The sequence below is a fragment of the Neofelis nebulosa genome, chromosome 15 (assembly GCF_028018385.1).
Source record: "Neofelis nebulosa isolate mNeoNeb1 chromosome 15, mNeoNeb1.pri, whole genome shotgun sequence".
Taxonomy (NCBI): Eukaryota; Metazoa; Chordata; class Mammalia; order Carnivora; family Felidae; genus Neofelis; species Neofelis nebulosa.
The window spans coordinates 39,710,771-39,738,005 of NC_080796.1; the positions used below are offsets into that span (position 1 = coordinate 39,710,771).

The 27,235-nt window shown below is 47.0% G+C and overlaps 2 protein-coding genes and 1 long non-coding RNA gene across 6 annotated transcripts; 2 read left to right on the forward strand and 1 right to left on the reverse strand.

The window, feature by feature from the left end:
• Window positions 1-124: 124 nt before the first annotated feature.
• Window positions 125-2,562, forward strand: C15H1orf74 (chromosome 15 C1orf74 homolog). Its single transcript, XM_058701840.1, has 2 exons — window positions 125-388; window positions 1,090-2,562. The coding sequence occupies exon 2, from the start codon at window positions 1,167-1,169 to the stop codon at window positions 1,974-1,976; it is 810 nt and encodes a 269-aa protein (XP_058557823.1). The 5' UTR covers window positions 125-388; window positions 1,090-1,166; the 3' UTR covers window positions 1,977-2,562.
• Window positions 2,472-26,439, reverse strand: TRAF3IP3 (TRAF3 interacting protein 3). Of its 4 annotated transcripts, none has more exons than XM_058701835.1 (16): window positions 26,198-26,439; window positions 21,913-22,319; window positions 19,890-20,034; window positions 19,685-19,748; window positions 19,408-19,432; window positions 18,736-18,765; window positions 18,550-18,645; window positions 12,537-12,608; window positions 9,702-9,842; window positions 9,413-9,550; window positions 7,604-7,739; window positions 6,966-7,028; window positions 5,456-5,515; window positions 4,232-4,368; window positions 3,366-3,479; window positions 2,472-2,716 (listed from the first exon to the last, which is right to left on the reverse strand). In XM_058701835.1, exons 2-16 carry the CDS (start codon window positions 22,258-22,260, stop codon window positions 2,624-2,626), a joined length of 1,662 nt encoding a protein of 553 aa, XP_058557818.1. In that variant the 5' UTR covers window positions 22,261-22,319; window positions 26,198-26,439; the 3' UTR covers window positions 2,472-2,623. The 4 variants fall into 4 exon arrangements, 3 of the variants coding, with proteins under 3 accessions (XP_058557818.1, XP_058557817.1, XP_058557819.1); XM_058701834.1 differs by having other exon boundaries at window positions 4,232-4,431; XR_009254451.1 differs by lacking the exon at window positions 4,232-4,368.
• On the forward strand, window positions 9,842-13,393 carry LOC131496355 (uncharacterized). Its single transcript, XR_009254453.1, has 2 exons — window positions 9,842-10,695; window positions 10,950-13,393. It is a non-coding gene; the product is annotated as an uncharacterized LOC131496355 (long non-coding RNA).
• Window positions 26,440-27,235: the final 796 nt, after the last annotated feature.

Consider the following 27,235-nt stretch of genomic DNA (forward strand, 5'->3'; position numbering starts at 1 on the left):
CGTGAGGGCAACGACAGGCTGCTAGTTTCACCAGGTCCCGCCTTCCTTCGTGCACTTCCGCCCCTCCCCGTTCCTACTCAGAGGGGCGGGCCGGCTTCTGTCTGGCCGGAAAGGGCCTGGCCTCAGGAGCCCACACTTCCGGCACAGACTTGCCAGAGGTTCCAACGCGAGGCGCGCAAAGAGAATGGATGACGTCACGGAAAGCGGTGGGAGGGCTTGTGTTGGGCAAGCGCGGTAGGCCCGTTTCGCCGACTCGGAACCCAGAGCGTTGAAGGGGTTTTCCAGTATTGCGGCGGAGCCCGCGGTCCTCGCCGTGTCCCCGGCAGCCCGCACGAAACTGGAAGGCATTTCTGAGCCTGCGAACCTGCAGCGGAAGTGGAAGCAGAACGTACGTGTGTGAAAGAGACCTGCCTCATTTAACAAATCACTGTAGTGCGCTCAGGACAGGGTGGGGGGATTGGAGTTAGCCCATCTTCCGAGGGTCCGTCGACATCGGCCAGAAGGGAAAGGCGGGGACCACAAAAGTAAAACACAGCCCTCCTGCAGTTCTAACAGGTTTTATTTATTTACTTTTACGTCTCAGGGTGCAGTGGTTGTAAGTCCACGTTCTTGTGTGTATTTAATCAGACCGCTGTTCCAAGTTATTGGCGGGAAGATAAGAGGAAGCTGGCAATGGAAACCTAGAATTTTGGAACCTAGAATTTTACCTCAGAAGGGCAATTTTAGATGAAATGCCCGGAATTTTGCCCAAGACAGCCCTGCCACTTCTCTGCCCCAAACTCCTTAAGGGTTGAATCCAAGAAAGTAGTTTACAACAGGTAAAATTTAGAAGAAATCAGAGAGAATATAAATCTAGCCATGAGGCCTGAAAGAGACATGAAATTTGGGACTAAGGGAGACTAAGGCAGCCTTAGAAATGAGTTACGATTGATGATCTCATCTTGTCTGGTCTGTATTAGCATTTCAAAGCAGAGGGAGGGACAAAAAGATCTTTGGAAGGTGCTGTAAAATTTAGGGGAAGGCTGTTGGCAGGTTTCCTGATGTGTCACTGGCTGGTGTTAACAGTCCCTGCTACTGCTTTGTTTTTAGGCCCTTCCTCAAGTGACTGGAGCTTACAGATGCGGTCCAGGGCAGGGAACTGTGGCTAGGTAAGGAGGCCATGCTTGATGTTGCTTCCAGATCCCATGTCAACGCCAAGTCCTCAGATGCTGGTGGCAGCTGCTCAGCAGACCCTGGGTATGGGAAAGAGACGGGGCCCACCCCGAGCCGTCTGCCTTCACCTAGCTGGAGAGGTGCTGGCCGTGGCCCGGGGACTGAAGCCAGCCCTGCTCTATGATTGCAGTTGTGCAGGGACATCAGAGCTCCAGAGCTATCTGGAGGAGTTGCAGGGCTTGGGCTTCCTGACCCAGGGACTTCACATCCTTGAGATTGGAGAAAACAGCCTGATTATCAGTCCTGAGCATGTATGTCAGCGCTTGGAGCAGGTACTGCTTGGTACCATAGCCTTTGTGGATGTTTCCAGCTCCCAACCTCACCCTTCTATTTGCTCCCTGGACCAACTTCAGGATTTGAAGGCCATAATGGTTGAGATCATCACACATTTGCAAGGGCTGCAGAGGGACTTATCCCTGGAAGTCCCCTGCAGCAGACTTCGTTCTTCAGACTGGAATCTCTGTACTGTGTTTGGGATCCTCCTGGGCTATCCTGTTCCATATACCTTTCATCTGAACCAGGGAGATGACAACTGCTTAGCCCTGACCCCACTACGGGTTTTCACTGCCCGGATCTCATGGCTGCTTGGTCAGTCCCCAGTCTTGCTCTATTCCTTTAGTGTCCCAGAGAGCTTGTTCCCAGCCCTGAGGGAGATTATAAACACTTGGGAGAAGGACCTTAGAACTCGATGTAGGAGGCAGAATGACTTTGCTGACTTGAGCATCTCCTCCGAGATAGTCACGTTGCCAGCTGTGGCTCTCTGACTTCAGCTCTTCTCTCATGTAGAAGATACTCAGTAGATGATCAGCTCCAGGTTAGGGATGGCATCTCAATGACCAATTCTGAGCATCTTGAGAAAATTAGGGAAAAATTCTGCGAACAGTTGTCCTCATCTCAGTGGGCATGGGAACAGGTGGTAGTGGTGTTGGTTGTACATAGTTGCCATTTCTATAGTAGGGAGTCCTCATGACTTAACTGAGATGTCTGTTCATTTTTCACTGAATAGGGGATAGAAGAAAGATTGTGGAGACAGGCGGTGGAAGTCAAGTAGTCTGTTCTTGTGTGGTGGTTGTAAATATACCTGCCCCTGTGGGCAGTGTCTGCCAGAAAGTATAGGACTAGGTAAGTTTTACTGCATGTTTATATACCACCAACTGAATCGGACTAGGGAGAGTAGACCAGGATTCTCTAATGTCTTATGATTGTGTTGTGATGTGTCTGTCATTCAGGGGTAAACTAAGAGTTCAGAGGAACAGAGACTTGTTAGGTGAAGTTTATTTTACAGTAGGTTAAAAAAAATAATAAAGTCAGAAATCTCTGTGGGAAAACCCACACTCTAAAGTATGTAAACATTCTGAGTTTTTTGAGTTTCTTGCTTCAGATTTTCACCCAGGCAGCTGTCCGAAGTGATTCAGATCATCAGGCTGTCCTTGTTGGCCAGGAACACTGCCAGTGCTATAGCAATCATTACCATCAGCATCGAGAGCCATTGGCCACATTGCCTCTGTGAGGAGGGAAGGGGAGAAAGAGAAGGAGGCCATGGGTTGTTTGGAGAAGATAACAGACAAAAATAATCTTCCTTCTTCCCATTCCAGCCCCGTGGAAAACCTTGGGTCAGTAGAGGAGAAAAAGCTTTTTATATCATTATTTCTCTCACTTGCTCACTTCCTTTGGGATAAGACCACTTTACTGCTGGTTACTGGTCCCTAAGCCCAGGATCACTGGCCTAGGGAACCATACCCAGCAAGGGCCAGATACTTAAATACTGGTTAAAGTAATCAAGGATGGAAAATAACTTAGCAACACTATATTATTCTCTATTCATATTCTGTCGTACTTTTGCTCTCCTTACTCTTTTTTTTTTCTTCTCTCCTTACTCTTGCCACTAGCTCATAATAGGCTAAAAGAACACCATTTCATACTTTAGCTAATAGTAGGCCTCTTCCTTTAGGCTCAAGAGTTCCATGAAAATTAGGCTTGGTTGCATGAGCAAGTGTTTCCCGACAGTTGTTATACTCAAGTATATAAACCAAGCTGAATGGAATGGGCTGGCCCAACGTTGGCACGGGTTGATGAATGATCTGCAAGATTTGACTAAAGGAGGACCTGTCCCACCATCATCCAGGGCGATATGGGAGGATAGACCCTCTTACTCTGGGAAGCGGCCGTGGGCTCTGGTTCAGCTCTTCTCGACAGTGCTGCAGCTTACGCAGGCAGGAGAGATACTCGTCACTGAGGTTGTCTAACTCCAAATGCAGTTCTCTGCACTGGGGGGAGAATACCACCAACATCATCACTACCAGTTCCTTCTGGGATAGAGCTCAGGTCGGGGAGAGGGCCCTATGTGAGTTACCCCTTCATTCATTTGGAATTTTTACCACCATCCTCCCTTCCCAGCCTTTACTCAGAGATTTCAGTTTATCTTCTGGCTGCCTTACTTAGTTTGCCTGGAACGTGTTCACTTAAATGATTGGTTATAATGCATATGATAATACTATCTATTATACATGTTAGTGCTTTCATGTGATTGTGTATGTGCAAGTGCTTTGTAAATGCGGACACCAAAAAATGAAGTTCTTATAGCACAAAAGACCTGGGAATGATCTTAGTACTGGTGAAGAAGCATCTTCAACAGGACCTAGTTGAGTTGCATGTGAATACTCTGGGAATATGTAGGTTTCTAAGTATGTAGATGGAAAGAGTTTGTTACTTAAAAGACACTATATAAAGTTTTAAGATAACTCTATGTAGGACAAAGTTTGAGGAGTTAATATGTTTATTAAGTGTGTTTTAGTTTAGGCTGACTTTATAAAAGGTAACTATTTAATAAAACCTTGCATAATGGTTGGTATAAATGAAGAAGGAAAAAGATGGACAAGTTAGCCTAAAAGCAAAGTGAATACCTGCTGGCATCCAATCACAATTTAAACTTTGAAATCTCTGCTCCCTGGCTGCCTCCCAGCAGTTTTCCCTACCATTGTGGTATGAGCCCCTCACTACCTTGAGGTCACGTTCTCACCTCCTTTTCCTTGGCCTGGAGCTGCAAAGTCTTCTTTTGCAGCTGGTCTCTGAAATCCCGTTCTTTCTCCTTCCCTGTACCCTCAGGTTCCACTTCCTTATGGGAGGGCTTTGGACTCCACACAGGCAAAGCCTGATCTAAAAAAGCAGCCAGATTCTCAGTGATAGTGCGGTCCACGCCTCTGAGGAAGGGCCCTATCACTGAGAGAAGTCTGGAGTGAGGGGAAGGGAGGGGAGGGAACAAGAGAGGTCCTGTCCCTGACTAGACTGCATGGAGTAGAATTTTCTGACTTTCTCCCATTGGGACCCTGCTCAGCCTTGACACAGCTGGAATTTGAGCCGCGTGAGGGCAAGGTTGGCCTCTTACTTTTCTTTGTATCCGCAGTCCCGTTTAATGGCAGATATTTCTAGAGAATACTTACTAGTCCAATTTCTTTTGTTGTACTTCTGGTAGGTTTGCTGGATGCTTCAATAGAACTAACCCCTTTCCCCTTCTGTCCTTGTTTCAAAGTCAATGAGAATGGCTGTCATATCATAGAATTCACCTTCATGTGGTTAAAAGTGGTTTCTGAGCCACGCAGAAGTCTTAGTGTTGGCGAAGAGGGCACTGAACTAGGAGTCAGAAATTCTGGATTGTTGTCTTAGCTGCGTCCTTAATTTTTATGACCATAGATTTTCATTTTCTTGCTTGTGCTATGTGGGTATAATACTTTCTGCCTTATATTTTACGTGGTGATTGTGATGAGAAAACAAAAGACCACTTGGAGTGCATACATGAGGAACTTTTGCCCCCCACCCTCAGATACATGATGCATTCTTCTCAGGGAGTTAAGGCAGCAGACTCTTGAGGGCTAAGAGTGAGGTGACTGTTGCATGCAGCATGGTGTGGAGGTGTGGACTTGGGATGTGATTTGGAAAGTCAAATGTAAAAATTGACATTAAATCCTGAGTTCAAAATCAGTTTATTGAAATGTTCAACACAGACATGTTTTCAGAGAGAGTAGAAATTCTTTTCACAGTTTATGTACCTCTCAGGATAGGAGGCTAACTAGTTAAAGTGTTCTCAAAGCCAATGATCAGTCCTTAAAAAGCTCGGCTAGATCCCTGACCTCACAGACTCCTAGAACTGCATGGGACTCCAAGAGGTCATGTAGTCCATTCCTCTGCCTCTAGGCAGGCAAGGAAAGACCAGTATCTTAGAATTTGTGGAAGTAAATTTGCTGACCTTTCTTTGTTAAGAGTTTCTCCTGTTCTTGAAGCTGTAAGGATTGATTCTGAAGCAGACCTGTGGGAAGACACAAGGAACTTGTCTGTATACTGACTGTAAACAATGTTTTCAGAACTTTGCTACAAACCTTAATTATTCAAGATGTTCCTATCTGTTATTGGCTGAATTGTGCTCCCCCAAATTCATAGGGGGAGAGTCCTAACTCCTAGTACCTCAGAATGTGACCTTATTTGGAGACAGGTTCTTTACAGAGATAGTCAAGAATTTTCGGACATCAGAGTGGGCCCTAATCTCTTATGACTGGTGTCCTTGTAAGAAGGGGACATTTCAAAGACATGCATAGATAGAAGACATATGAAGAAACATAGGGCGAAGAAGGCCATCTACAAGCCAGGGAGAGTGGCCTGGAACAGATCTATCCTCAAAGCCCTCAGAAGGAACCAGCCCTGGCAACACCTTGACCTTGGACCTCTAGCCTCCAGAACAAAATAAATTTCTGTTTTTTAAGTCACACAGTGTGTGGTATTTTGTTGTGAATACACTGTCCTTATGTCTCTTCCTTCAATGTCTTTACCTTTAAGTCTCTGCTTAAATGTTACCTTAGAAGACTTTCCCAGATGACCCTGTATGAAATAGCAACTGTTTTCCCTTTAAGCTGCTTTATTTTTCTCCCTAGCAGTTATTACTGCCTGACACATACTTACTTGTTCGTAGAAGCTCCATACTTTATTATAGAGCTTAGAGTGTAAGCTTCATTAGGGAAGGAGCTGTGTCAGTTCTCTTCAGCACTGTGTCCTCAGTGTGTATGTCTAAAGTGCCTGGTGCTTAGTAGGGACTCAGTAGATATGTACTGAATAAATAAAGGCATGGTGTTGAAGTGATTCCTGGTCCATTCAGCTCCTGCCCTGTAGGCGTTCGGCATCTACTGCTGGTTGCCTTTCTCTGTTAATACTAATTACACAAAACATCTCTGTTGGGGTAGCAGAGGTTAAGGCGGTGGGCAGCCAGCAGAGCTATTAACTGAATCAGGTTCTCTAGCTTTTCAGCAATGGCCTACTTTTCTTCTGAAAAGTCCTTTTTCCTCTTTGGCCCCAACAGGTAGTTTTGAAATGGACTGAGGCATATGTAGTGTGAGCTGATTTTCTGAACCATTCCTAGTGACAGAAGTCTATATGACATACTCATGTACATAATAAGTTACAATATATCAAATAACTGGCTTAGAAAACCCATTTTTTAACATCAAAATTGAGGGAAATGGCAATTCTGGGGGAGATTCAGGTGGTTGTCATTGGCATGGAAGGAGAAAAGTAGAGAAGAAAAGACCAGGCTAATACTAACTTGCGAAGAGCTATGTAAATGACCTCTCACTTCCCAAGAAGGTCTGAAAATGCACAAAGGTAAAGGACATGTCCAAGACCGGGCCCCAAAGCCCTTTGTGCGGCAGGAGCCCCAGGAGCACCAAAGAGCCAGCTGTGCTGCTTGAGGATCTGGAAAGGGAACTTACTCTGCAGCTGCTGTACTTTGGCCACCAGGGTGAGTTTCTCCTCCTCTGACCTCTTCAGTTGATCTGGAAATGAAATAATGCAAACCGAAATAGACGAAACTAAGACTTCATGAACCTGACACCCGAGAATGGGACCTAGTAGTAGGCCTCTGATGTGTGTCAAGTGGAAATTGCTCTTTCTTCTACTTGTCCTAGTTCTGAGACGGGTAAACCAGATCCGAAGTGCCTTGGACTTCATCAGCATCGACAACGTCAGGTTGAATTAAGAGTTGTATTTGCACACGATTTGGTCCTCTCAGCTGACACAGAGGCTGTGGTGGGAAACCTTCACGGCGCCTTGTGTTTCAACTGACCTTTCCCTTTTGAATTAGAAATGCAGCCTTGGCACGTGTGACTGAAGTAGGAGTGCTGCAACGTGGGTCGGGGGATGGGCCGGAAAAGCAGGCTGATAACTACAAGATCCGCTAGTGCAGTGCGATTCATTTTCAGTCTTGGATGATTAAAACAGCCTTGCCTGTCCCTCCGGGTCAAATGAAATCACAAAGCCAACCAAAGACTGAAGCCGCCTTCTCTACCCAGCTTCCTTTCTTGGGCTCACTTGGGCTCACTGAGCCAGAGGCCTCTGGGGAGAAGGGTACCTTGTAGGTGCTGTGTATCCGAGCTGTACAGGTCTCTGTCCCCCTGCAGGTGTTCAATCTTTGCCTGCAGTTCCTGGTGCTCATTCTCCAGAAGTCTCAGAGCCTGGTTCATCTGTAAGTCTCTACTGTCTGCTCCCTGTAAGGAGGAGGAGGGGCCGACACAGGCCGGTCAGTGCTGGGGTGGAGGATGGGAACAGATTCCATGGAAGAGGAAAACTAGAATTTTAGAGATAGGAGTATTAGGAAAATGGGAAAATTGGGATTTTTAGTTCTTCCTTTGCTATGTTCCTCACATTTAAACGATGCATTAGACTTTACTATTCAAAGGGACTCATTTGAGTAATACCCAAATTGAAGAACACCCATCACTTTTCTAGGTGTCTTCACATTGTCTTTACTTCTCATTCTAACACTGTCAACTTTTTTTTCTGTGGTAGGGTCATTTTTCTCAAAGAATTAAGGTTAAAAAGAAAAAGACCTTCATGGGGAGCCTGGGTGGCTCAGTTGGTTAAGCGTCCAACTTTGGCTCTGGTCATGATCTCACGGTTCACGAGTTTGAGCCCTGTGTCAGACTCTGCTGACAGTGCGGAGCCTGGAGCCTGCTTCATTCAGACTCTAGATCTCCTTCTCTCTCTGCCCCTTCCCTGCTCGTGCTCTCTCTCTCTCTCTCAAAAATAAGTAAACATTAAAAAAAAAAAAAAACCTTTAAAAAGGAAAAAGATCTTCATCAGAGTTGCCTTGTAGGTGACAGGAGGAAGAAACCACAAATGTGGAGATGTGGCTGTAGTGCACTGACTAGCTGGGTTCACACCTTCAGTAAGACTAACGTGACCTGTCTTATTAGTTTGGCTGCTCAGGTTTCTGCTTCAGTAAAATTATAAAGGTAAATTATAAAAAAATTATTTTAAGTTTATTTATTTATTTTGAGAGAGAGCACAAGCAGGGGAGGGGCAGAGAGAGGGAGAGACAGAATCCCAAGCAGGCTCTGCACCATCAGTGCAGAGCCTGATGCAGGGCTCAAACTCACCAACTGTGAGATCATGACCTGGGCAGAGATCAAGAGTCGGCGTAACCGACTGCACCACCCAGGTACCCCTATAAAGGTAAATTTTTGATGTGGGTCTTCAAAATTTCAAACCAAGTAAGTAAAATCTAAAAAAAACAAAAAAACAAAAAAACGCTAATATTTACGGAGGCTGGTATATGCCAGGCATGGCACTAAGTGCTTTGTATGGATTACCTGACTTGATCCTCCCAAAATCCCAACAAGCAATGGAGGTACTATTATTAGCCTCCTTTTGGAGGTGAGGAAACTGAGGCTCAGGAGATTAGTTAAAAGTTTACAAGGTAACACAGGCTGGAAATGATGGAACCCTTGAGAATGCCAAGGGTCTCCTGTAATTGATTAAAAATTACATTGGCAGGATGTTAGTTAATACTCAACCTGTAAGTAAGTTAGTGACCTTTGTTCCGAACTGGATGCTGTGCTGGGATGGGGTGCAGAGAGTGGGCTGACAGTAGGCTGATGAATATTCCAGTCCAGCCCTTTGCATTTGGTTGGTGTCATTCAGTGAACACTTGGTTCATTTGCATCAGCAGTGCAGACATCCTTGCTGAGCTCAGAGTTAGATTTCAGGGCCCCAGCAGTGAGTCAGGTCCAAAGTGGCCACTGAGTGAGGAACTGAAAGCCAGATGCTCTCAGCTGCCTTTGGAACCCCCTGTCTCACTAGCAGCTTCTCTCCTCACTGCTGTCACTGCCCCCATAAACCCTGCCTTTTCTCCCCACGTCCCAACCCCAGGGCCTGCTACCTGCAGTTTGGACTGAAGCACATGGAGTTGGCTCTCCAGCTCTCTGTGCTGGGTCCCCAGGCTCTTCCAGTCTTCCTTCAGAGCTTCGTACTGGCTCCTCCACTCTTCACACTTCTGCTCAGCCAGAGCCAGGGACCGCTGGCGGGTGGGGGGTCAGACAAGAGGAACAAGGGGAGGGTGCCTTGGGGGTTCCAGGGAGTTCTGCAGGTGTCTCCCATGCTGCCCAGAGGCTCCCCCTTAACCCCCACCCCGGGGGTCCCAGCCTCAAGATTACACAGCATGCCCACACCTGCGCGCTCTGCAGTTGCTGCTCTGCGCTCATTTTCTCCTCCAGCACTTTCTGCAGCGACTCCTTGGCTTTCTGCTCGTAGCTGTTTTTCTGGTCTTCCATCTCCAGTAACACCTTTTTCATTCCCCAAGGGGAGTATTTCTGTAAATTTGATGCAATTCAACAAAACATATTGAGCTGTGTGCTGAACCCTGAGATGGGATAGAGAAATGAAAAGAATTGGGTCCTTGCCCCCCAGAGCAGAGATACCAGTAATCTGATGGACCTTCTTCCAGGCTGAAGGGGAGCAGGGAGAGGGTCCCAGGTGATGAGGGAGGTAAGCAGGGGTAACAAACAGTGTCCTGGCATGGTGAGCATCCCCTCGGCCTTCCAGGGGTGTTTCAAATTCAACATTTCCAAAGCAAAATCATCTTTCTCAACCTCCTTTCTCCTGGGTTTCTTATCTCAGTGACCAACATCATCACCTGCTCAGTCTCCCAGGACTGAGACCTGGGAGTCATCCTTGATTTCTCTCACTTTCTCCCAGTAATCAGTTGTTCCTTGAGCTTTGTCAAATCAAACTCTTTAACAGCTCATATCTGTCTCTGTCTCTTCTCTGTACTTCCTGTCACCTCCTTAGTTGCGACTCTATGGGTCAATGCAATATTTTCTCCATCTTCAACCTTGTAGCTGATCGTGTCACTCCCTGTTTAAATCTCTCAGTGACTAAGGATCAGGTCCAAATTCCTTGGCATGGCTCCCACATGTAGCTCAGACTTTGATTCTATGCTGCTTCTACCCAAGCTGAATTGCTTGCAGATCCCCTAACCACTGTGCTTTTGGGCCTCTGCCTTTGTCCATATAGTTTATGCCTAGAGGTCCTTACCTACCCTTTTCACCTGGTTAACCTCTACTCATGCTCAAGGTTCAGTTCAAGAATCATGTAAGGTCTGATAAATCTTGACCAATCACCCCTATCCCCCAACTCATTATCCCCCAACTCATTATGAGTTAGGTAGCTTTTTTTTTTTTTTTTTTTTTTTTAAATTTTTTTTTCAACGTTTTTTATTTATTTTTGGGACAGAGAGAGACAGAGCATGAACGGGGGAAGGGCAGAGAGAGAGGGAGACACAGAATCGGAAACAGGCTCCAGGCTCCGAGCCATCAGCCCAGAGCCTGACGCGGGGCTCGAACTCACGGACCGCGAGATCGTGACCTGGCTGAAGTCGGACGCTTAACCGACTGCGCCATCCAGGCGCCCCGAGTTAGGTAGCTTTTCTTTGGGTTCATGTAGTATCCCTTGTATGTCTCTATCTTCCCACACTATTGATTCATTTTTCTCCCTCATGGGATTGTAAACACCTTCAGGTTAGAGAGCAAGCTTTTTTTTTTTTTTAATGCTTCTTTATTATTATAATTTTAAGTGTTTAAATGTTTATTTTTGAGAGAGAGAAAGAGAGAGAAAGAGAGCAAGCAAGAGCACAAGTGGGGGTGGGGCAGAGAGAGAAGGAGACTCAGAATTTGAAGTAGGCTCCAGGCTCTGAGCTGTTAGCACAGAGCTCAACATGGGGCTCAAGCCCATGAAACACGAGATCATGACCTGAGCTGAAGTGGGATGCTTAACCTACTGAGCCACCCAGGCGCCCCACCCCCCCTTTTCAAATGTCTGTAGTTTCAGAGATCTGAACAATCCCCAACACTCTCAATGTTTTTAAATTAATACATTTTCATTAAAAAAAAAATTGGCTTCAGGATTTAAGAAAAGAGCAACTTTACAAATTCACTTAGGGTCTTGCCCTCCCCATCCCTTTCATCTTTTTGCCCTGTGATTCTGGGGAAGGCAGGAAGCTTTTACTGTCAATTCTGGGTTACCCCACTGTGTAAACAGCAGTCCAGATCATGCAAATTTAGGGATCCATACGAAGTCATTTCCATTTAGTTTTGGGACCATCTGAAAATTTGGATTTAAATGTGAGTGGGTCTTATGTTCTTGGAATTTCCATTAGAAGCCAGATCCAGGAGCCACTGGCTGAAGTCATACATGGGTATGTCCCAGTTAGTGGACTTAACCATGCTGGCCAGCTTTACCCGCTCCCCCACCCCTCATCCCTGCTGAAAATCAAGAGACTGGCATTCTGGATTATATGTTGGTATTTTATGAGCTGGGTTGACATTATTTAGTTCATAAGAGTCTGACAAAACAGGCCATACTGAAAAAATAAAAGTTGTAGGTCAGCAAACCTGGTTATAAACTCTGTTCCCCCACAAGACCCCAACCATCCATCGTATCTCCCCAACTCCACATGCTTCACCTCATTCTCTTATCTGACCCCTCACCACTTGTCATTTCTATCTCTTGTAATCCCAGATCAGGTCAATGCAGAGTTTAGTGAAGATGGGTAACAATGCCATAGAAAAGCCAAGAGTCATAGCCTTTTACTTTCTCCCAGGGATTGCTACTAGACAAAAGTTGCCCGTGGAATGGAAACCATTTTGTAAGGCTTTATTATAATATCCAACACTTCTGTTCAAAGATTGGGACCTGTGAAGGTCTATCTGGGTGGTGTGAATCTTTACCTCTCCTTACAGTTCCAGGTATTCCTAAGGTTTCCCTGGAGCTGGCAAAGTACTTGATTTGGGGGTTCCTTCTCAGGGTACAAAGGGAAGGACACTAGGAAAAAGGGAGTAGAGGGTGGATTGGGGACCAAAATGAAAAATGGCAAAGCCAGAACTGGGTGAGTAGGAATGGGTACATTCATCTTTGTTGGGTGTCCTTTCTAGAGCATAGGATTGAGGCTCAAGTATTCTCCTTTAATTCTAGATTCCTGGGCTGGAAGTGTCCTCCAGAATGCTTACCTGGGTACAGGTGTACAGCTGGTTTTCTAAAGATCTCAGTTTGCACTTCAATTTGTCTTCATTAAGCTGGCCCTGGAGCAAATGGGATGACTTAATTAGTCTGGGCCAAAATATAGCATGCAAAGAGTTTTCTTCTGTTTTCCCAGCTTACTGCCTAGAACATGGTCTGTGCTCAAGCAATGTTTGTGGAACTGAACTCTTTCAGGAGGTAGGGAGGAGGAAGGATGTCAAAGGATGTTTAGGTAGAAGATCTTTTCTTCTGTCTCTGGAATAGGAGAAGGAGGAATCGGACTGGCCCCAAGTCTTCTCTGTATCTTGAGGTCCTCTATCCAATGGCTCAAGGTATGATAATAGTTCACTTGAAGGAAATCTTCTAAGCTCTTCTTTTCTTTCCTCATTACCTCTCTCTCCTGTCTGTCTAGGCACTTCTGTATTCCTCACCCCCTCAGTTGTGTACAGGATCTTTACTTCTAAAGTATAGGCCAGTAAGACCAAAAGGGTCTCCACATTCCCTTCCTTACCTCCATCATGGGCTGAATTGTGTCCCCCTTTGCTCTCCCCACCCCCAGATTTATACATTAACATCCTAACTCCCAGCGCCTCAGAATGTGACTGTATTTGGAGATAGGATCTTTAAAGAGATAATGAATTTAAAATGAGGTTGTTAGGGTGGGCCCTAATCCACTATGACTGGTATCCTCATAAGAAGAGAACAGAGCACTATGTGAAGAAGACACAGGAGAAGACCGTCATCTCAAGCCAAGGAGAGAAGCCTCAGGAGAAACCAACCCTGTCAATACCTTGATTTTAGACTTCTAGCTTCCAGAATTGTGAGAAAATAAATTTCTTTTGGTTAAGCCATACAGACTGTGGTATTTTGTTATAGCAGCCCTAACAAACTAATGCCTCCCCTCCTTGCCTCCTTCCTTCCCCTAACACACACACACACACACACACACACACACACACACACACACTGGACTCAAGATGAGAAATTCTTTAAGAAAGCAGGACATGGAGGAGAGAGATCAAGTGAGGCAGGGTATGTGTATGTGGGGGGTGGTGGTGGTGATTAAAGGGCTTCCCAGAAAGTCACACGTAAGTAGGGTCAGTTGCATGACATTTTGGACATTCCAAGAGGGATGCTAATCTCAAGGATGGGAGTGGGGAAAGGCAGGCAGGAAGAGCCTTATCTGTTTCTCAATTTTTCAGTATTTTAGCTAAGTAGCTAACAACCTCCTTGCTGCTTTGTTCTTTCCCCCACCTGTAGTTGTCTCTTTTTACCACCGCGGGGTTTTGTTCTTCCAGGCCTGAGTCTGACCTAAGTTTGTGAGAGGATCGGGAGAGAGGAGGGTGTGGGTCTCTAGCAATAACCAGTTTTCATATCCTTTTTCTGGCTTTTTTTCCCAGTAGGCTTTGCTGGACACTTGGGAGGTCTAGAAATTACATTTCTCTTCTGGCCTGAGATGCCATGGCCCTTCTCAGGTGGCTTGGGTGTTTGGAACCCTCATAACATTTCCCGTCTGTAATGGCCTGGGTGCAGAGGAGGGGACTCTGTTTTGAGGTCTGTCCCCTTCTGAGTTTCAGGGCACCTGGGGAGGGCGCAGGAAGTGGTATCTCACAGCTCCTGTTTTGATCTTGTTTGGCTGATTCTTCTAACCCTGGGAGCCAGGGGGCGCCCCCACCCTTTCTGCTTCCTGTATTACTCAGCTGGGCCTTGCAAAAGCAAAAGGCTTTGCCAAAAATAATTTTTCAAAGTGTCTCCTGCTATTAATGTTTTTCATAATGTCTCGTGTGAGAGCTGAGAGTCTAGGATTTGGCCTCTACAGTAACCACAGGGCTTTGGGACAGATAAAAGAGATGGACAAAGACTTCCATTGTTCTGGGCTTTGGAGTAACTGGTAAAAGGGCTGCATTCCCCTGAGTGTCCTGTTCATTGTCAGTCCACAGGTCCTGAAATCAACTCCTTCTGCACCCCCATTTCCTGGTTCAGATCTCTGCATTTTCCTGTGCCTAAACTCTTGCCACAGCAGAATGTAATCAAGCCCACCGAGTTTAAGGTTTATCTTGCTGTAGTTTGGGAAGAAAACGAACAAGCCCAAAACATTACATCCTTACATTTCCCCCCATATACTCCCATCTTTGGGTAGCTCCTCTCTCCTTCCTTACTGTGGTTTTAATTCAATGTTTTGCCTCTTCCAACTGTTTTTGTATTTTAGCCGTACCCCAGATTACTTTTCCATTCACAATGCAATAAAAGACAATTCAGGATAGCCCCTTCAGTGGGGATGAAGGGCCACCCAAGTCTGGGGATTGAAAAAAATCTCTTGTCCACAGCTCCACCTTCCCAGACTCCCTGAGGCAGGGAAGAAAGTTGTAGCCAAGTTGTTGCAAATGGGGCATGTAGTTTCCTGGTCTGAGCCCCAGCTACCCCAACTGAAACCCAGTGGTACAGTATGTGGGAAGAAGCACCCTTTACAGGCCTACTGTGGACCTTTTTTTGGCAGTCGCCCCCCTGCAAGGAGCCCAGGGCTCAGAGAGCACGGGACCCCCAATTGGAAAAGGGAGCAAGGTGGAGGCCGTACACACCTGGTGCTGGTCCGAGGGCTTCAGCTCCTGCTTCTGCTTGGCTTTCCCCGGCCTCTGATCTGTTCTCCAGAAACACTACCGCCACACCGCAGAAGCGCCAACCCACAGCTCATCTGTGCTCTAGCAGAGGTTGCTTAGGGCTTGCAGCCAATCCCCCGCTGTGCTGTCATCTCAAGATCTCGTTTCCACTTTGCAGAACTTAGAACCCAACTGTGCCCCACTCTTGTTTTCGTATTGCCCAATACTGAGAGCCTGCTTTCTCGACCGCCCGAACCATCTCCCCTCTGAAGGTTGGACCTAGCTCGGGAGAATCAGCAGTGCCCCAGGCCCCACCACGTCCAGTAGGCCCAGACTTAGCTTGGAGGTAGAGACAATGGAGGGAGCTCCTTCTTGGGGTTCTCGCAGGGTTTGCCGTGGGCTGCCCTGCATGTGAAACTGGGAGATTCAAATCATGGAGGCCAAATGGAAAAAATAAAAGGTCTGAACTGGGTTGAATGTCAAAGTCCCCGTTTGGGTCACATTCTTCCAGTTGGTTTTCCCAAATACCACAGTCTGGAGCTGTTCTTTCATCCAGGCTGAGGTCTCCATGGCAGGGGTAGAGGGCTGGATGATTTTGTTTTGAGGGAAGCAAGAGCCCTTAACTGACAAATCTGACTATTTTTGTTAAAAACAGGAAGCTGGGGTGCCAGTGGGGGGGAGGGAGAAAAGAAGCGTGGGTATGCAGAGGGGTGGGAAGAAGGGAGGGAGAAAACCACAACCAAAGGAGCTTCTGCTCGCCTGCCCTGCCCAGCGTGGAGTGAAACTGCCCGCAGAGGTGCCCTGAGAAGTGTGTCCCGTCCTCACTGAGCTCCAATGACTCAGGCTCTGACTGCACCTCAGTGCCTAGGATGTCACCAGAGATTTCGCCGCTTCCACACCCACCTGGAGCCCAGGTCCTCACTATTGTCAGAGACCATTTCAAAGCACAGATCGGATCATCCATTCTCAGCTCAGTTCCGCAACTATTTCAGCCTGTGTGCTGCCGAAGAGAGCACAACTCCACAGCCCCTGACTGAGCTGCTTGTGAAGATGGGCGGAATCTTGCTAAGTGTAGGACTCTCAACCCAGATGCAGCGCCCTCCCAGTGCTACCTGCGGACCGCCTGGAGCAGCGTTTCTCACATGGGTAGCATGTGTTCTCACGGATCTGTGACACATATGCTTTTCCTTTAGGAAGGAGTCTCTGTGTTATTTACGTTTGACATACCCCATCAGTGGAAAAAGTTTAAGCTTCATAATTCCAGAGTCTTCGGAACTCCTCTGACATGATCTCTTCATTTCAGCCAAACTCAGCTGCACCCAATTGCTTGTTACACAGAGGCCTTATAATCATTCCGATTGCTTTGCCTTAAATCCCCTTTCCTTTCTGCTTTTTCTTCCCCATCATCATTCCTACGTCTGCAACTGGTAGACTATGCATCCTTCCAGGCTCAGCTAAAATGGTCCCTTTCCTTTGGATCCTACCCTGTTCCACCTCAGGCAGAAAAATTGCCTCCTTCTCCTTCCTCTGTGTCACTTTGTAGAAACCCCTGTTATGGCTTTTCCACACTGTATTCGTGTTGTTTACTACGCATCTCTCTCTTCCTGGCTGATACGCGAGCTCCTCAAGAGCAAGAACCCTACTTTTTGTCCCTGGAGCACAGGGCTCAGCACATAGTTGAAACTTAATCAAATGTCTGTTGAATAAATGAGATGATCTCAAATTAGTTCAGCACCGGAAACCACCTGGCATGCACAGCTGTCTGTCTCAGGCTTCTGCTCTGCTGATGCAAACGACCTTCCTCAACCACCAGGAGCCCCAAAACACAGACACTTAAATCCTGGTACAATGATATATAAGGAAGGAGGACCGAGCTTAGGAAGCTTCTTTTACATCACTGTAAACTTCTCAGTTTTGTTGTACACTGTCCCATCCCATCTTTCTGTCTAAATAACAAACCATCTATGCTGTAGGGTTAGATGTCCACGGAGGCTTGTGAGTGTGTACATTCTCTTTGTACTTGGTGCCTTATGCCCCAGTGGCATAGCTCCCCGAACATAATATAGTCTAGGGGGTTTCCATGTGGTGTCTGAGGACCCCTGGGAATCCCTAAGACCTTTTCACTGGTTCTACGAGGGCTTCCCTTTTCCAGCTACATATCTGTGTGAGGCTGGATTTTCCTTTTCTACGCCTCAATGAAAACAATGTATTGCAACAGATGGAATGCAGAAGAAAATATGTGAATCTAGCTGTCTTCTGTTCAGACTCTAAAAAGATTTGCAAAAGTATAAAACAATGCTATTTCTCTTACTATTTTTTCAAAAAATGTACTTATCTTTCATAAAAATATGTAATTTAGATTCACATGCAATGGGTTTACTATTTTTATTTTAAAATTTATACATATTTTGAGATTTCTATTTTTATTTCTAATATAGTAAATCTCAATATGCTAAATAGAAACAGTTCTTTGGGGTTTTCAACAAACTTTTTAAAGAGTATAAAGCAATCTTGAGATTGAGACCCATATTGTGCCTCTGGGTCTTTCCTATGCTGTATTTCCATCCCAGAATATAGTTCCCACTTCCACATTTGTCTGGAAAATACTTATGTAACTATAAATATTCCCTGGTTCTCCTATTCTCTGGATTCATTCCTTCCTTCTTGTGTGCTATTATATCCTGAAAAACATTTATTTCTGATATCTCTGCATTGTTTAGGCATCTGTCTCCCTGACAAAACCACAAGCTCTCTAAAAGCAGGAACCCTGACTAATTAATCTTTTATTTCCAGTGCTCAGTACAGAAAACACGGTCTATGAATATTTGTTGAACAAATGGACTAAAATAAGGAGGTCTGAATTTTAGTTTCAGTTCTGCCTGTAACTAGCGATGTGACTTTGGGCAAGTCACTTGACCTCTCTGACACTCAGTTTCCTCATTGGTAAAATGAGAAAACTTAGACTATGTGATATCTAAGGTCCTATCTCACTTTGACATTGATGTCTAAGCTGAATCGTGGGTGCATGATGGCTTGGCATTAATATTGGTGTGAATCCCATATAAAAATAGTTGACATTTATCACAGTTAGTAATAGCAACTGTATTGGGATCTTCCTCCTTTTCTTCCAACATATTAAAAAATGGGAATTCTTTCCAATTTTGGTTCTGGGTCTTCCCTGGGTATGGAGCAGCATCACCCCAGCTAATGACCGTGAATTTAGCTGAGCTCTCCCATGTATGTAATATCTTTGCCCTTTAGACCTCAGCACCCCCCAACCCCCCCACCTTGCCTCTTCAGTAGTGAGAAAACCCCTTATCTTGCTGGGGTGATGTGGAAAGAAGAATGAGATGGGCACCCATAGAAGCCCATGAGCTTTGTTCAAACAAAGATTTCATTCCCTTACCTTCCAAGAGCTGTCAGAGGCCCTTATCAGGGTGGACAGTAGGTCTTGGAGAATCACCATTTTCTGTTTTAGAACCAGTTCCCTTTGGAGGGCCTCCTGGGGGGAAAAATGCAAGAAGGTAAGATTAACCTGGAGGAAGGAGTAGATGGGTGGAGGAACTGAAGAGAGAGTTCACATGTTACTTACTTTGAGGTACTCAGAAAGCTGGATGATTTCCTAGAGAGAAAGAAAAAGGGTATTCAAGAAGACTCTAGGGGTGCCTGAGCCCCACCTCAGACTCTACATTGACAGTGTGGTGCCTGCATGGGGTTCTCTCTCTCTCCCTCTCTCTCTGCCCCTCCCCCACTCATGCTTTTTCTCTCTCTCTCTCTCAAAATAAATAAACTTAAAAAAAAAAAAGAGGGGTGTCTGGGTGGCTCAGCCAGTTAAGTGTCCAACTCTTGATCTTGGCTCAGGTCATGATCTCTCGGTTCATGGGATTGTGCTCTCATTGAGCTCTGTCCTGATAGCATGGAGCCTGCTTGGGATTCTCTTTCTCTGACCCTTTCCTGATTGTGCTCTCCCTCTCTCTCAAAATAAACAAATAAGCTTTAAAAAAAAAATTAAAAAAAAAAAAAAAAGAAGGAAGACTCTAGGGTCCCTGAAATCCTGGAACATGGAACCAGAGCCAGGACTGGTTCATGTCAAGTAAATTTCTTCCTTGGCTCAGAGTCCCTCCAGGCCCCTGTCCCTTTGCTTATCCAGGAAGAAGGTGTCCCTCCATCCCAGCTGTATTTACCATAGAATTCCAGAATGTCAGAACTTGGAAGAGCTGGGATATCATCTGAGTCAACCCCTTCAAAGTGAGGATTTTCTTACCTTATCTAGAACTGCAACTCCATAACTGGGAAGAGAAGAAATAGAATAAAATGACAATGGATCAAAGAAAAAAAAGCACATCAGGAGGCAGTGGGTCGATTCCTTCTCTGATCTCTTCTGAAGAGCCAGTAGGGTAGGGAAGGTCTTTCTCTCAGTTAAGGTGGGCATGGAAGTTCATCATGCTCCTTCTCCACACACTGGGTGAGGGTTCAAGCAGAGCTTATCAGAGTGGAATGGATGGGATGTAAGGAAGCTGGGGTCACATGGAAGTACTCACTTGGTTTGCTGACTGGCATCATTCTTAATTGTTGGCTGGGCTTCTTCTGCCTTTGTCTGAGTGCCTGAGCAATGGAGGATAAGGTGATTCAGAACCCATGGAGGACCAAGTGGGAAGGGAGAGGCCTCTCCACTGCCAGCAAGCTGAGCCTGCTGTGGCAAGGTTTTATGCAGGCTCCAGTGAGGGAGGGAAGCTCAGCTCTTACCACGGTGGTGTGTGGGTGGCTTCTTGATGGGAGAGTCCTGTGGTGAAAGGCCCCCAGCCTGGGAGGAGAGGTGAGCCAGATCCCTCTGGGTGCTTGAGGAAGGGTGACGCTGGGTTGGAAAGGCCTCAGAGCTGGTTCCTGACACCTGGAAAGCAAGTAGGGGATGCTGAAAGCCTAGAGCTTCTTACAGCGTGATTCTCCAGCAGATTGCAGAAAGATGAACCAGTGATCAAGTTTCAGATCCAGAAAGCCAAAGTAGCCCATTCCAACCTTCAAAACTACAAAATTGTCCCTGCTCCTGCCCTCTCTTGTCCTGGTTGGTGGGTATGGTTCTCCACAGACCAGGAAAATGGGGAGCTGGGCTTGTCTCTACTTACTTTCTCTAGAATCCCTGATCTACCTTGTTTGGTTTTAGCCATTTACACTGCCAGTATGGTGATGTGGAAAGAGGACTGGTCTTAGAGTGAGGGGGTCTGGGTTAGATCCTGCCTTTTCTACTAGGTCTTGGTCTCCTGTTTGTGTATGAGTGTGTGTAATGTGGATGATCTCCCAGGCCATTTCCATATTGGAGAGGTGGGTTCCTTCCTCTCAGTAGTAGCCGGAATACCACTGAGGTTTTGTGTGAAGAGACGTTAGAGCAGGGAGGTATGGGGAAGAGTGTGGTAGTAGCCATCACAATCTAGTCTGCTCTTTTTTTTCTTTTTAAGTATATTTATTTATTTTTGAGAGAGAGAGAAAGCATGAGCGGGGGAGGGGCAGAGAGAGAGGGAGAGAGAGAGAATCCCAAGCAGGCTCTGCACCGTCAGTGTGGAGCCTGATGCGGGGCTTGATCTCATGAACCATGAGACCATGACCTGAGCTGAAGTCGGACACAACTGACTAAGCTACCCAGATGCCCCTCTAGTCTGCTCTTTTTGTATTTTCTTTATGCAAACTCAAAAATTCTAGGATTGTAACAGAACACTAAAAGGCTAAGAAATGCCTATAGTATCCAACCATGCAGACTGACTCAATCTCAGTAAAACCTTAAATAACCGATAGGCATAGGTAAAGTTTTTTAGTTAAATGTGTTTTCGTTCTTTTTCTCCTTAAAAAAATTTTTTTTAAACAAAAAGCTTTCAGAAACCTCTTGCCTTAGAAAGTACACAGTTGGTTTTATTTTACAATTGGGCTCAAGGATCATTTTTGTGAACAGCACCTTCTATTGTGGCTAACAGATCCACTGGTTAAGAAACCCTGAATGAACTTCTACTCGGTACGGAACCAGGCCAGGCACTTCCAGGGAATACGATGGACCCATCCCTGCTGTCAACATGCTCAGAACATGGATAGGAAGACACAGATGGTTTGCTGGCTGTGATCATCTCGGCACACCCTGATTTTTGCCAGCACTGCTCCTTCCCAGGCCAGAATGATGGGTGCTCTAAGTATTATTACACAATCTTAGAGGATCTATAACCTCATAAGGACCACAGAGAGCAGAGGTGGCCTGGAGAAGCCAGAGAAAGCTTACTGGACCACACAAGACCTTTACTGAGTGAATTTAGTACAAATGGAATGGTCCAAGTGAAAGAGAAAATGTAGGTGGGTGCAACAGGAGGTGTGTGTGTGTGTGTGTGTGTGTGTGTGTGTGTGTGTGTGTGCGTTTCTGAGAAGGGGCATCAAGAAGATGGCTCTGTGTCCCTGGCATACAGTAAGCATATACAGTAAATATTTGTGGAATGCTGGATGAATGAATGCTGTAAAAGATAGGTATAGATTGCCTAAATTTGAACTGATAACTAGGAATTAGCAATGGACTTACTTTCTAAATTATTTTTTCTTCCCTAAAAGGCAAATGCAAAACAAAAAAATAGCTAAGCAAACAAAGACCCAAACAATAAAAGTTTCTGAATAAGTGGCTAAGGAGGACTGCTATATGATTAGGGAAGAAGGAACTTAATTTCAATCGCTTTTTAGTGACCTTGAGCCCACCCACGTGCCTGCAACCCTCCAGAGCAGTGTGTCCCTTGACATGACCCACCTGCTTCTGGGGGGAGGAGGAGATCCTGCTGGCCCAAGACAAGGGCTCCTTGAGGTCAGTTGGCTGGCCTGGCCTCCTCGAGGGACCGTGCTCCTTGGCCCTGGGGCTCTGTGTCTTGCCTTTCTCCTCCACCTGCAGGTTCCTCCTCCTGAAGAACTCCTGTTGTCGTGCTCTCTGGAGCTGCTCTCTCTGCTGAGTCCTCAGCGCCTTCCCCACCTGGCGGCAAGTGGTCACATTGGGGCGGCAACGGCGGCTTTCACGGGTCTCTTGCCGGCGCTCACACTTGGCCTCATAGCTCTCGGCCCACCGGGCCAAGCCAGGGGAAGGCCTGGGGTCCAGGCTGATCATGATGACCTCCTGAGCACCTGTTGTGCTTGGCTTCCAGTTCCTGGAATAGCTGCCTGGGTCTGCCAAATGCCAAGAGGGAGGAGAAGGGGAGGGGTCAGGAGATGGGCAGAAAAAATGACTATCTCCCAGGACCAGGGGGTAGAAATAGCACAGCATCCCATGCATGTAGGTTGAAAACTGAGGAGGTGATGGTGTCGAACTGGGAATCAGGACTCCCGGGTTCAGGCTCCATACTAATTATGGAGCTTTCCATACTGCTTCCCTCTGGCCTATGTTTCTCCCTCTGCAAAGTGGAAAGATCTCTCTGGCTGCCACTTCTTCCTTGACCTTCCTTGATCTCACCCTGCCTCTAAGTCAGGAATAATTGATAAAATTGTCATGTGTGTATAGCCTTTTGGATAGCAGCTAGGGATGTGTTCATTTTCCAGAGACTTCTAGAGAACCAGGTAAATTGGCTCCTTGTTCTTCAATCTAAAAGAAAAGCATCTTTACTGTTCTCTTGGCCCAAGTTGTTGCTAAATAGGTGAGTGACTCTTGTCAAGGCCTGGAATAACCAGACCCCCCCCACACACAAGGTGTGGCCAGTCCTGTGACCAGCACCCACTGCTATCTTTTTGGCCCTTAATGACTGGCTTCTGAGCTTGGTCCTGGGCATGGTTTAGGAGGGAAAGCTCACCCTAATTTCTCCAGTCATGAAGTACTGACATTGGTCCACTGACATCCACTTCCGGCCCAGGACTGGGCTCTGACCCTCAGGAGCAGATCAACTCAAACCAGTATCAACTGAGTACCTGCCATCTGTCCAGTGTTGACTGAAACCCATTTCAGAGCTTCCAGCTCAATAGCCCTCCAAGCTGAAGGTTCCATGTTTTAGAATCTCCTCTCTGTTAGGGCTAAGTATGCCGCCAGGTCAGCTCTCCTTGGCCCAAACAGAGATTGTGCCATCAAAACTAGCAACTACACGAATTACACCTCAATGAGGCTATGACAAACAAAAATGAAACAAAGGCAAACAGTGTCGACAAGTCCGCAGGGAACCAGGCTTGGTGAAGAAGCCACACTTGTTGCCCCTTTACATGGTCCTACCTGCTATTCACAGAACCCCCAACTCTAACTCCTTCTTCCTTCTCTGTGCCCTTTTCTCTCTTTCCTACCCTCCCTCACCTACCTTCTGCAAATTAGTTTATTTTCCTAGAACCCTCTCTGGTAACTTGGCTGAGTTGGGGCCGGACTTGGCTGAGCTGGTCCTGAGAGCTGGAAATTCTGCGCCCTGCCTCCACTGATTGCTGGAGCCAGCCCAGTGGTTGATGAAGGAAGAGGGACTCCTTCTGCAGCTTCTCCTCTGTGTCCTGCAACTTCACTACCCACAACCCGAGAACCCAGTTCCTGGAGAGGTCGGAGAGGACATCTCAGCTTCATCGACCAGCAGGCAGTTACCAGCTCTGGCCCCTTGATTTTATTTATAGGCCAAACAGACTCAACAGGTAGCAGACTCTCTGTCCTTTTATTGGAACTTTCCTGCCCATCTGGCTCAGTCCAGAATTCTCTGCAGGATCCTTGCTCTCTCTCGGATCATACCACTTGTTCCCTGGGGTCATTCATGGGTGGGGCGGTCTCACTCCAGGAGAGTGGTCTTACAAGGTCAAACCTGGCATGCTGTCAAATGCCTGCCTCTCCAGGCTTGGAGGGGCATTCTCCGGCTGTGGGCAGTTGCAGACCCTAGGCAGGACTGTGAGGCTGTCAGTGCTTGTTCTCTCGTCCCACCCCTGGGTGGCTTTTCTCTTTAGGCTTTTCTTCTCATTCCTACTCTGTAGGTGTTCCCTGACTTCCCACCTGCTTCCTCTGTTATCTAAAACCTTAGAACAGTATCCAAAAGGCTCACCCATTTTAAGTTATACATGACTGAATGGATAATGTACAGGTGAACTCCATGTCCAGAATCTATGCCTGTGGTATAGGAAGGTATTCTGCCTTTGATGGGGAAGGCAGAGAACCCTGGCTCTGGACTCAGGCCGTGTGGATTCATATCCTGGCTCTGTCACCCACTACCCCTGTGCTTTTGGACAAACTTTACACATCTCTAAGTCTTAGTCTTTTCATTTATAAAACGGGGCCACAGCCTCCCTTGTAAGGTGATAAGAATTAAAGAGAGGGGCGCCTGGGTGGCGCAGTCGGTTAAGCGTCCGACTTCAGCCAGGTCACGATCTCGCGGTCCGTGAGTTCGAGCCCCGCGTCAGGCTCTGGGCTGACGGCTCAGAGCCTGGAGCCTGTTTCCGATTCTGTGTCTCCCTCTCTCTCTGCCCCTCCCCCGTTCATGCTCTGTCTCTCTCTGTCCCAAAAATAAATAAAAAACGTTGAAAAAAAAAATTAAAAAAAAAAAAAGAATTAAAGAGAAAATGCACATCAAGCATCTGGCACATAACGCACAATAAATGTTAGCTTTTTACAATACTAAAGTGGGATGATTATTACCCCTTTCTTGCTGATCTTAGCTATTAAAGACTCACTCAGTGCTGTAAGACCAACGCCTCCGGCTAGACTAGCACTGCAGGACCAAGAGAATGCCTCATCCTTCCGTCTCCCACCCTCTTCTCTTTGAAGGAGTGCTGTTTACCACATGGAGGGGATGCTGGCCTCGGGTTGAAATCATATTTACTGCTCTGGTTCCTCTGACCTCTGCGTGTGGGCTACAAGGCAAAAGGGCTTCTCTGTGGTCTGGACACAAGTGCCATCGCAATTAGGCCCAGCAGAAAGGCAAAGAAGAGGCGGGGTAAAGAATCGGTGTCCAGCGTGCCTGCATCCCGCCATTAAAACGTGGGCCGCTAGGTCCCCTCCCTGTAATCCACAGGCTTTGTAGAGGAGGCAAAGCCTGTGATTATGGAGAATCCTCCCACCTTCCTGCCATGAGGAGGAAAGGGCTTCAGGGGAGGAGACGGAGCCTGAGGTAAGGTCTTCCCCCGGACTCTGCCAGGCTGTCCACACCAGTGGGCCACTTCGCTTAAAAATACGGCTGCCTCACTCTGCTTCCTGAGGGGCAGACGCTGGGATCCGTTACTCCAGCAGGGAGTTGCAGTAGAAATGGCTCCTTAGAGAAGGGAGCATTCCCAGACCCCCAGGCCCATACACCCGGGAGGATTAGGTGCGCACAGCTGAATGGAATCATATCCAGCTTTCTGGGATGTTTTGACTATTCTGATTTGCTTAAACACAAGAAGCCATGTGGGACGGCTGACTGACAGGGATAGGCTGTAGAAAAAAAGGGAACTGGTCCCTGTGTGGTTCAAAGAAAGGTCACTGGGCCACTGCCCAGGCTTTCTGGCATCTGTGGGGTGTCCCTTGGCAGTATGACAAGTCCCATTGGAGCTTGGGGAGGAGGTGGTATGGCTGAGGGCATCCTGCTTCAGGGAGAGGTCAGGGTGGTGCCCTCACCTGACAGGGGTTTGTTGCTGCCTTTCCAAGTCTCTGCTCCTACTTCCTGCTTGTGTGTGCAATGAATGGCTTCCTGCCCGGGTCTGACCGCCCTAGTGCAGAGATCCTAATGCGAGGTGAGAAGGCAAGGGCCTGCACCTACGTGCTCTAATGGCAGCTTGTTGTCTGGGGGGGACTCCTGCTTTGAAGGGAACTGTAAAAGTTCATTTAATTCATGCCCATCACTGGGCAGCCTGGACCCTAAGCCATTTGACTCACTCCTAATCTAATCTAATGGATGGAGCAGAGGAACAACACAAGTACCCTTGTGGTGTGGCTTGTGCCCTCGGGAGCCAGTGCAGGATGCTTTCTTGCTTACCCAACCCCCCCCAACACTCTTCAACTAATCCATCTGCTTCTGCGTCTCCCCCTTCAGCCGAGGGAAGCTTCAATGACAGATCACCTTCTTCCCCACCCCAGAGTTGGAGGTCCCCAACCTGGACACAAAAGCATCCTCCTTCTCAGTTACCTTGGGTCCCAGGCTCCAAACCAAGCAGCTCAGGAAAGCATTCCAGCTGCTGGGCAGATCTTGGCTGTGGTCTCAGATGGGGCAAGGCAGCAGCTGGGTCAAGTGCAAGCTGTCAGTCCGTGGCCCTGGGCCCCCTTAGCATTTTCCTTCTTCGTACTGTCTTTCTTTCTGCACAGCAGCCTTGCTGAAACAGGAAACAGAAAAAGCCACAATGCTTGCTCACCCCAGTTCCTCTCTCTTGCTCTCTGGCACAATCTGAGTGGGCCCCTGAGCCCTTGAGGCCTATGGGGCTGAGCACAGGAGCTCCTCCCATCTTTGGGCACCCCTGCCACCCTTTTTCTTGCTAGTGGGTCAGTGTGAGCTCTCAGTTGGTTTCAAATCAAGATCCCTTTCTAGAAGTAGACAAGGATGGGACTCTGGGTCACGTGCAAACCTTGCAGTTTCGATGAGGGGGAAGATGCCTTTTTGGCCTAGATGTTCCCAGGATAGGTTTGCATGTGTATCAGGTAGCTCTCCGTGTAAGGATTTTCTCTTTCCTCTGGTTACCTCTTCCCAATCCTAGAGAGTTGTAAAGAGTTTCTGCTTTTCTGGGGGCACCTGGGTGGCTCAGTTGGTTGAGCATCTGACTCTTGGTTTTGACTCAGGTCATGATCTCACAGGTCATGGGTTCGAGCCCTGTGTCGGGCTCTGTGTTGACAGCGTGGAGCCTGCTTGGATTCTCTGTCTCCCTCTCTCTCTCTCTCTGCCCCTCCCCTGCTTATGCTCTCTTTCAAAATAAATAAATAAAAAACTTAAAAAAAAAAAAAAGTTTCTGCTCTTCTGAAGTACTTGGCGTCTTTTTCAGAATTCAGGAATGAAGCCAGCTCTGAATCTGCTCCTTTCTGAAGCAATGAGGATGTAAAAAGGTGAGGGATGTGTGGGCTGGGGAACGGCAGGACAAATAGCAGACAGAATCTCATAAAAAGTTCCAACCAGGGTTGCCTGGGTGGCTCAGTCAGTTGAGCGTCCGACTTCGGCTCAGGTCATGATCTCACAGTT